This window comes from Hylobates moloch, unplaced genomic scaffold, assembly GCF_009828535.3.
Source record: "Hylobates moloch isolate HMO894 unplaced genomic scaffold, HMol_V3 SCAFFOLD_13, whole genome shotgun sequence".
NCBI classification, from domain to species: domain Eukaryota; kingdom Metazoa; phylum Chordata; class Mammalia; order Primates; family Hylobatidae; genus Hylobates; species Hylobates moloch.
Window position 1 is genome coordinate 3,178,328 of NW_026652288.1, and position 10,240 is coordinate 3,188,567.

Below are 10,240 nucleotides of genomic sequence, written 5' to 3' on the forward strand. Positions count from 1 at the left end.
CACTTGAGGCCAGGAGTTTAAGACCAGCCTGGGCAACAGAGTGAGACACTGTTCCTATTTCAAATAACAAAACAAAAGTGGTACAATAACAACTTTTAAAACTCAAAAAGAAACGAAGAAAGAGATAAAAGAGATTCAAGAGACAGTGGCAAACACTGAAAACAGGCAATTTAGATTTCAACATACAGATAACAGGGATCCCCACAGAAAAAAGCCAAAGCAAGAAAAATATAACACTAAACTCCAGTTCAAGCAAATCTTCTTAAAATAACAGATGTGAAGCACGCATAGAAAGAGCACACCATACACTTGCAAATATGGACCAGGACAACCAATACCCACACATGACACGTTCAAATAAAACTGCCGACTTGACAGAAAAAGGAAAAAATCCTTTAGGCATCTAAGAAAAAACAGCATATGACTGTCAGGGGAAGAAAATAAGATTCATCAGGCTTTTCATGCATCACTTTATGCTGGAAGAAAACAGAATAAAACAAGATACTTAAAGAAAATCTGGGCCAAGAATTTCGTATCCAGCAAAACTGAATTCAACATCAGAAACTCAAGGAATACTGTCCCCAAGATGACACTGACTATAGACCGGTTATGAGAACTGAACACACAGAAATGAGTCAATGGCAGTAAAAAGGAGTGATTTTTCTGACAATGTAGACACAGTGCTGTTTTCATCATCACAATCAATGCTACGGTATTAGTATTTTTTTTAAATGCTAAAGAGGAATAAAACAAATGAGTGATTACGGGATATTCCATGCCATCGTCCTGTGTCTTGAGAAGCAGGATTCCGAGTGCAGGAGACACAGACATCATATAGAAGAGGCTACGTAAAGGCCCCGGGACCCTGAATTTGTATTGGGAATATCAATATAGGCTCAGAAAATATTTTTCCTTTAAATGTGTGTGTGCAATGGTTTTTTAAAGCTCTGTCCAAAAATCTAGAAACAATGACCAACCCGACAGCAATGAGCATCCTAAACTGGATCTGAAATACCATCTCTACCAGACTCTGGGAAAAATAATGGATTCCAAGTGTTAAACGGAATTAAGTTTGGCCTAAAACTGCCTCTGTACATAGTGACTTATAACCTCACTTAATGTATAAACAAACTGGGACGTGACTTGAGAGTACACTTCTGTAACAAGCAGCAGAGTCTCGCCAATCACAGGCTGAAGGCTGCCAAAACATACCTATGTGAGGTGGAGGCTGACCTGCAGTCAGTCTGGCCATGTATGTGTGTCTTTCCCTTCCTGTGGCTATAAATAAATACAGCCTGCACACAACGCACAGGGGAGCGTTCTGAACCACTTTTGGTCCTGAGTGCTACCCAGCTGAAGAAACGATTTTCTGCTCAATTAAACTGCTAACTTGTCTAAAGTTTTTCTTTTAAGACAGGTTTGGAGCAGAAGCTGTATAAAATGGGCCTAGAGCACCTTGACATGCCAGGCTGCAGGGAGCTATCAGTGACTGTGCATGTGGTCTGTGCACACATGTATGCACACGTGTGCACACTTATCAAAAGAAATCAAGAGCCAAGCTGAAGAGGCTCCCTCTCACTGACCGAATAAGCTAGTCTGAGCTAAAGAAAGATAAAAATCACAACAGATTGAAACCCACCAAATATGCTTAACTCCACAAATTCTTTTTTTTTTTTTTTTTTTTAAGACAAGGACTTGCTGTCGCCCAGGCTGAAGTGCGGTGGCACGGTCACAGCTCATGCATCCTCGACCTCCTGGGCCCAGGCGATCCTCCCATCTCAGAGGATCCTCCCATCTCAGAGGATTGTCCAGAATAGCTGGGACAACAGGCAGGCACTACCACACCCACCTGATTTTATTGTAATTTTCTGTAAAGACAGGGTATCGCTATGTTGCCCAGGCTAGTCTCAAACTCCTGGGTTCACGTGATCCTCCAGCCTCAGCCTCCCAAAGTGCTGGGATTACAGGCATAAGCCACCATGCCCAGCCCATGAATTCTTGTATGTACGTAAAAACCCTTCACCACTCGCCTTCCTTGACAGACAACTAATGCATTATCTTAAAAACTTAGTGTACAAGAGCAAAGAATCAAGCATTTTTTTTTCCTCCCCCTGCCTCAGCCTCCGGTACTGGGTTTACAGGCCCCCACCAGCCCGGCTAGTTTTTTTTATTTTATAGAGACGGGGTTCACCTTCTCCTGACCTTGTGATCCGCCCACCTCGGCTTCCCAAAGTGCTGGGATTACAGGCTTGAGCCACCGTGCCCGGCCAAGAATCAAGCATTTATCCTGCCCTTCCTATATGAACTGTACCACTGGGTAATCAAATAAGTATAAAAAAGAAAACCCTTTCTTAGAAAACCATTCCAGCTAATAAAGGCAAGCAAAATGACAGAATGAGAATACCACCATTTTGCAACCCCAAATAATTAATGGATCTTGGCACTGAGCATCAGCTGCTGTCAACATGGTACTTTCCTGAGGAAAGCTCCTAACCACCTATTCTCCTGCCAAAGGGATCAAATTTGAGGCTCATCAAGCCTCTGGACCCAGCTGCCAATGTGCAGGAAACATAGAGGGCCATGCTGAACTACACCATGACCACGTGGTCAGCAAAATCTACACTGTGGGAAGCCATGGGACAAACAGCCCAGGCTCTTCAACAGATAAACGGCAGGGAAAACAGTGAGGCAGACGGGACTGCAAATGGACACTGAAGTAGTTAAAAAAGCAGACAAGACTAAACTGCCACCAAAAAACCAAGAAAGTCATTTCTGTAAAAGTCAGGATTACTTCTAGGGGCAAGGAGGGAGAGAAGAAGGAGGCTGCAGCTGGAGGGCACTTGGAGAGCCTTCTGGGGTATCTGGCAAAGTACTATTTCTTCCCCAGGTGGTGGACACAAAGGTTATTCACCTTACAATCATAATCATTCAATAAGCTATACATTTGTTTTGTGTCACTTCCTGTATGTTTTTATGATAAAAAGGTTTAAAACTAAATAAATAATCATGTCAAACTTTTATTACTTTTATTTTTTTTGAGACAGTCTCACTGTTGCCCAGGCTGGAGTGCACTGGTGCAATCTCGGCTCACTGCAACCTCCGCCTCCTGGGTTCAAGTGATTCTTGTGCCTCAGCCTCCCAAGTAGCTGGGACTACAAGCCCGTGCCACCACACCTGGATAATTTTTGTATTTTTAGTAGAGACAGGGTTTCATCATGTTGGCCAAGCTGGTCTCAAACTCCTGACCTCAAATGATCCGCCCCCCTTGGCCTCCCAAAGTGCTGGGATTGCAGAAGTGAGCCACCGTGCCCAGCCGGTGTCATTCTTTTTTTTTTTTTTTTTTTAATTTGCGCAGTTTTTAACAAAGGAGCCACATAAATTTTTGAAAGTTCATGTATGCATCTTGGTCTTTACAAGTCGCAGCTGTTCCCAGAGAATGGCCTGGCAGCCAGGGTCGCCGCAGGCAGGCTTTGCCCTATACTAAGTGCCCAGCAAGCAGGCACATGGGGCTGAGACCCAGCACACATCCTGCCCACTGAGCTGCCTGCCCAGGCCCTGGGCAGCATGTTTCTCTAATGTACCCATGGGCACAAGTCAACTACACAAGCAGGAGACTCAATCCTGTCGACTGGACGGTAAATGGATGCTTTCAGAATACTTCCAGACTTCTGAGTTGCATCTTTTAACCAGTGGTTTTTTAATTTCTTATCAAAATATAAGCCACAGCATTTTAGGCCATTTGCCTTGCTTGCCTGCAATAAAACAAGCAAGGACAGTAATGAACCCAGTAAACATAATGCGGAAATCTCACATAATTCTCCAGTCTCAAAGATGTTGAATTCATTATATACTTAACCATTTTTTTATAAAAACGTGTCACAGAAGGCCACTGTGCCTGATTCCGTGTGAAAGACGCATCTGCCCATCACTGCAATGGTCCTACCTGCAGGCTATTTTCCACACCAGTAAGTACAAGTAGCAAGATCGCCACTGGCTCAAGTTCTCCCAAGGACTAAAGTCACATGGCTCAGTCTTCCGATTGTTTAGCTCCTTTTCTGGCCAATCTATCAGCTTCTTCATTGCCTATAAATCCCGAATGACCAGGAACATGCATCTGTTAAGATAAGTGTTTTCCTTTTATTTTTACTCATCTTTACATAAGCAACACATAACTATATTCTCATCATAAAAAACCATTCAGAACAGACTGCATAGCATAAGCTCAACTTCAACGCTCCTCTCTCCAAACATGATCCTCAACAGCACGCTGTCGATTCTTCATGTGTTTACACAACGGATGTATTTACAAACATTCCATTTTGTTTTTCCACAAATTGGATTTTACCGTTCATATTGCTATTTCCTACCCACTTATCAATGGCACTTGATAAGCTTTCCAGGCAAAACACATGTATGTGCAGATGGGTGGACGGATATGTATGCAACACACACACACGCTTCCGTTGCAGTGCTGTCAGAATGAATAATGTACTTATTTAACCACTGTCTACATTTATGTTGCCAAAGCAAATTTGCACATCAGGCTACCAAACTGTTATCAGTGGTTCCGGGAAGGCAGAACAAGGCAGGGCTGAGACAATGGTTGCAGTTTAATTTGTTCTGTATTGCTTGAAAAAAACTTTTTAATAAAGATGATCTATGATTTTAAAAAATGCTTCCATCTTGGAATAAAAGTTCTATTACCAAGGCTTTATCACAAAACCTTACTATTGTTTGAAACAAAATACACTGATAGTTTTATTTAACATTATGATGCATTCCAAAGAAATGAACAGGGTGACATACAGCTGTCATAGTAATGCCACGTGCCCAGGTTGGGTGTTACTTCGTGTTTTTTTTTTTTTTTTGAGACGGAGTCTCGCTCTGTCACCCAGGCTGGAGTGCAGTGGCGTGATCTCAGCTCACTGCAAGCTCCGCCTCCCGGGTTCACGCCATTCTCCTGCCTCAGCCTCTCCAAGTAGCTGGGACTACAGGTGCCCGCCACCACGCCCGGCTAATTTTTTGTATTTTTAGTAGAGACGGGGTTTCACCGTGGTCTCAATCTCCTGACCTCATGATCCGCCCGCCTCGGCCTCCCAAAGTGCTGGGATTACAAGCGTGAGCCACCGCGCCCGGCCTTACTTCGTATTCTTAACAAAATATAAGGATCGTAGAACATCCCACAAACCACACTGCCTGTGTATTCCATGCCTAGTGATACTCTCACTAAAATTGTATTACTTGTGGTTGCGGTGAGCCAAGATTGCGCCACTGCACTCCAGCCTGAGCAACAGTGCGAGACTCTGTCTCAAAACAATAAATAAAACTTTGACATGATTATTTATTTAGTTGTAAACCTTTTTATCATAAAACAAAAACATATAGGAAGTGACACAAAACAAATGTAATCCCAGCACTTTGAGAGGCCAAGGCAGGTGGATTGTTTGAGGTCGAGTTCAAGACCAGCCTGGGTAACATGACAAAACCCCATCGCTACTAAAAGTACAAAAATTAGCCAGGCGTGGTGGCATATGCCTGTAATTCCAGATACTTGGGAGGCTGAGGCACGAGAATCACTTGAACCCAGAAGGCAGAGGTTGCAATGAGATGACGCCATAGCATGGGGTGACAGAGTGAGACCTATCTCAAAAACCAAACCAAACCAAACCAAAAAACTGTATTACTTGTATGATAAGGAAAAGAATCAAATGTGTGTATGTGGGTGGGTTTGTTTTGTTTTGTTGAGACAGGGTCTCGCTCTGTCGCCCAGGCTAGAGTGCAGTGGTGCAATCTTGGCTCACTGCAACCTCGACCTCCTCAGCTCAAGTTATCCTCTCACCTCAGCGTCCCGAGTAACTAGACTACAGGCATGCGCCACTACACCTGGCTAATTTTTTATTTTTTCTAGAAACAGAGTCTCACCATGTTATCCAGGCTGGTCTCGAACTTCTCAGCTCAAGTAGCCCCTTTGGGCCTCCTAAAGTGGGTTACAGATGTGAACCACTGAGCCCAGGCTCAAATATTTTTTTTTTTTTTTTTTTTTTGAGACGGGGTCTTGGAGTCTCGTATCGTTGCTCAGGCTGGAGTGCAGTGGCGCGATCTCAGCTCACTGCAACTTCCGCCTCCTGGATTCAAGTGATTCTTCCGCCTCAACCTCCTGAGTAGCTGGGACTACAGGCACACACCCCCATGCCCGGCTAATTTTTGTATTTTTTAATAGAGATGGGGTTTCACCATACTGGCCAGGATGGTCTTGAACTCCTGACCTCGTGGTCCACCCACCTCAGACTCCCAAAGTGCTGGGATTACAGGCGTGAGCCACCGCGCCCAGCCTCAAATATGTTTTAATATATATTATGATATTAATTTCATGGAAATTGTTATGTCATTAAACCACTTACATAAACCATTAATCTCTAGTAAACTTAGCTTATTTGGTCATAATAGCCATAGGACATGAACATTTAAGATACTCACCCACTGAATGTCCATCCCCTGGGTCAGCCTCTCCAGTGCCACGAAGTCCTCTTTGTTGATCACCTCTTTCCCTGCACTTGTCTTCCACCCATTTTTCTTCCAACCTTGAACCCAGTTAGTTATACCTACAAAAATGCATGATCACTGGTGAGTCAATCTTGAGTGTCCTGCCTTTTTCACCTCCTTCGTCTTACCTCTTATAATTGATCCCACTTGTATTCTGAGTCACCATCCTTGACTATTCACTTCCTTAGCTGGCCTTAGTTGCTTTGGCCTTTGGCACAGCCTGAAATACCCCCCTCTCTTCCCTTTCCCCTAATTTGTATTCTACCTATAGCTGTCAGCTTAAGATGTCATTTCTCCCAGGAGCCTTCCCCAGCCTCGTAAGCATCCCCTACATGCTCCTATTCAGGGCATTTCCCAAAGAAGCAGTCAACACGCCATCTTAAGTGACTTAGACATACACAGACTAGAAGTAACACTAGAGCAGAGCCACTTCCACTTCTGACTGCATCTCCAGTGCCTGGCAAAGAAATAAGCAGGTGGAAAACATCGGAGCAGCAGAAGGGAGACTCCGAAATCCTCACTCTTTGCTTGGTACCTGACAAACCAATGTCACCTTCCCTGTTCCCATTTGGGTCCTGTCCTGTTACAACACCTCCTACCAATTTCCCTTCACAGTTACTGGAAAAACAGAAGAAATCAAATGTGAAAGCTTACCATTTATCGTAAACATACTGTCTGTATACAGAACCAGTTTATTGATGTTTTGAGTCTTTGCTTGTTCAATGGCTTTGCAGGCTGCCTTGAAAAGACAAGTCGATAGTCATGCTGCAGAAAATGTTCAACTTTGACATTACTGAAGTTCAAACGTACTTTGAAATTGAAACATCCCCTCTGTACTGTGATGATTATATTCTCTGTAGGAAACATCACTATACATACAATTCTCCTGTGTAGACATGTATTTGAAGTAAGTTTTTAGAATTTTTCTACAAAATTCCTATTTTTCAAAATTGTTATTAAACCCAAGTCTCTTCTTCAAATATCTTATATGTATAGGTAGAAAAAAAAAGAAGCAGTTTATTTGATAATTCCATACTCAATGCTCAAAAATGAGAGGCTTAAACGTATCTGATAACTTACATGAATTTCTGCTCTTTGGTTTGTCTGCCGCCCAGGAAGTCTAATGCCTACATTTCTGTTTCAAAACAGTACAAAAGAAAATAAAAGTATAAAGTGAATTCTCAAAGTGATTCTTCTTAATGGATAACGATAAACTAGTGTGTATGCTTATTTGAAATATAAAAGCATCATATAAAAATCAAACTAACGGTATAAAAATCAAACTAACGGAGAGACTCCCAGAAGCAGAGAGGAGCACACAGGTTTCCACACTCGGGCACCTTCTGACTCTCATGGGTTCCACTAGGGCAGAGGAAGTAAAAGCTAGTTCTCTGAGGACCCTGAGTTCGGCCCTATGGCTGCAGTGGAAGAATCCCAGGAGAAAACTCAGGAAGAAGAACGGACAGAGTGAGACTTGACTGAAACTACCAAAATCCTCCAGGAAGTAAAGGAGGAAAATGAAATCAGGGAATCAGAAAAACCCTCAGACGAGTTATTTAAAATCTGGGGTCACCAGGAGATCCAGAGTTTCCTAAAAGAATGAGCAATTTTTGGGCCAGGGGTGGTGGCTCATACCTGTGATCTCGGCACTTTGGGAGGACAAGGTGGGAGGATCGCGTGAGCCCAGAAATTTGAGCCCAGCCTGGGCAACGTAGTGAGACTTCAACTCTACTGAAAAAAAGACTCCTCTTGGGAGGCCGAGGTGGGCGGATCACGAGGTCAGAAGATCGAGACCATCCTGGCTAACATGGTGAAACCCCGTCTCTACTAAAAATACAAAAAATTAGCCGGGCCTGGTGGCAGGCACCTGTAGTCCCAGCTACTTGGGAGGCTGAGGAAGCAGAATGGCGTGAACCTGGGAAGTGGAGCTTGCAGTGAGCCGAGATCGCACCACTGCACTCTAGCCTGGGCGACAGAGAGAGACTCTGTCTCAGGAAAAAAAAAAAAAAAAGACTCCTCCCCAGGGCAAGAAACAAACACCAAAGCCAGGTGCGGTAGCTCACACCCATAATCCCAACACTTTGGGAGGCCAAGGTGGGAGGATCGCTTGAGTCCAGAAGGTCAAGGCTGCAGTGAGCTGTGTTTGTGCCACTGCACTCCATCCTGGGCAACAGTGTGAGACCCTGTCTTAAAAAAAAAAAAAAAAAAAAAAAAAAAGGAAGTAAAGCTGAGGCACCTGACGTTCTGAAAAGCAATGCCGCTTAGCCCCAACATGAACCAAAGCTGCTCCTCTGCTACCCCTTGGCAGAGCTACTTATCTGCAGGTTTTCCCAATAATCAACCAATGAGCAGATCCCGCCTCATCTTTTCACAAGTTGTGGAACATGATTCAGTAAAACTCAGCTTCCTTTGTTTACTTACAAAGGATGGCCCGGCCCCCAGTAAACGCCGATTCCTGCTCGTGGCCTTCTACGCCCATTACTGGAGCAGCAGCCATCAGTGTAGACGACGACGAAGTCTCCTGTGGGAAAAGGGAAGTACACGCTGCTGGGCTGACCTTACTAAAAACTGAAATTCACCTCAAAAATCCACTAGGTCGACTCAGCATTTTAAACCAAGAGGGTATTTTACAATGCTGCAGACGTTTTCTCTCTAGGAAAATGTGCTCAATTCCTTACAAAGGGGCACCTATCGTTTATGCTTGGAATCCACTTACATTTTGATCTCGTAGGCCAGGCAAGTTCAGGGTGAAGGCAGTCACTTTGTAAAACTAGAGCCTGCTGCAGTAAGAACTACTGTTCACAGCCCACACTGAGGGTTCAAAGGACAATGACTCTGTCTCCATGGCAGGGTCACCTTCACTCCCAGGGAGCCGTCTGCCCAGAGACAAGCAGTGCCTCAGCATGACGGTGACCCTGCCTGCCAGAGGGCCCAGTCTCCTGACCAGTGCTGGTCTCATTTCTTCCCTGGCATATTTGCTGCTAGTTAAGTGTGGTTCCCGTCTTTGCTTCTTTCCCTCTAGATACAGGGTGTGATTGACACACCAAGGCTATAAAGAACAAGGTAAAAAAAGGACTGATGGGGGCACTCTCAGGCCACTGGTGACCAGGACACTTCAGTAGTGTGGTGGGAGCAGAGGTCAGGTTGCAAAGTGTTAAAAGGGCTGGGCGAGAGGGCAAATAGAGGTGGTATGCACAGGAAGTGGAAGTACTTGTCCGAAGGACGGCAGACTGAGCTCAGCGGCGGCGAAGGGGCGGAGATGGGGATGTGCTCCTCACAGGAGCGGGCCCGAGAGCCAAGGGGAGTGTGGGTGTCGGGCAAGGCTCCTCAGTTCGGCTGGAACTTGACTGTATCAGCGTGACTACAAACTTCCCGCCCAGCCACTGAACCGTCTCAGGAGCCAGCACCTGCTATCCGCCATGTTCCAGGCCACCAAGCCTCCAGCAACGGTCAGTGTCTGGAAACGGCTCATCTCCCTGTGACTCCACAAATCTTTGCTTCAATTCCTACTAGTAAATCACCAAATAAAGAATACTTGTTTGATCTTTTTTTACCTAACTGCAAAACGTATCTATAAATAATACAGCTTGGCAAAACATTTTCTACTGGTTTCCCTTGAATTAAATTAGAACCTATAAATATACTGATTTGGCCGGGCACGGTGGCTCATGCTTGTAATCCCAGCACTTTGGGAGGC

General features: G+C 44.5%; 1 protein-coding gene across 1 annotated transcript; it reads right to left on the reverse strand.

The window, feature by feature from the left end:
* Positions 1-2,207: 2,207 nt before the first annotated feature.
* On the reverse strand, positions 2,208-9,448 carry RNASEH1 (ribonuclease H1). The gene is made up of 6 exons (XM_032172590.2): positions 9,400-9,448; positions 8,965-9,100; positions 7,624-7,678; positions 7,198-7,282; positions 6,478-6,602; positions 2,208-4,114 (listed from the first exon to the last, which is right to left on the reverse strand). The coding sequence occupies exons 1-6, from the start codon at positions 9,446-9,448 to the stop codon at positions 4,028-4,030; spliced, it is 537 nt and encodes a 178-aa protein (XP_032028481.1). The 3' UTR covers positions 2,208-4,027.
* Between the last annotated feature and the right edge of the window lie 792 nt (positions 9,449-10,240).

Excerpts from the sequence above, each read along its gene's own strand:
- RNASEH1 (XM_032172590.2), bottom strand. The coding sequence starts at position 9,448 with ATGCTGAGGCACTGCTTGTCTCTGGGCAGACGGCTCCCTGGGAGTGAA. Across the intron at positions 9,101-9,399 it reads ACGGCTCCCTGGGAGTGAAG|GTCAGCCCAGCAGCGTGTAC; the intron begins GTGACCCTGCCA and ends GTTTTTAGTAAG. Across the intron at positions 7,283-7,623 it reads ACCAAAGAGCAGAAATTCAT|GCAGCCTGCAAAGCCATTGA; the intron begins GTAAGTTATCAG and ends TGTCTTTTCAAG.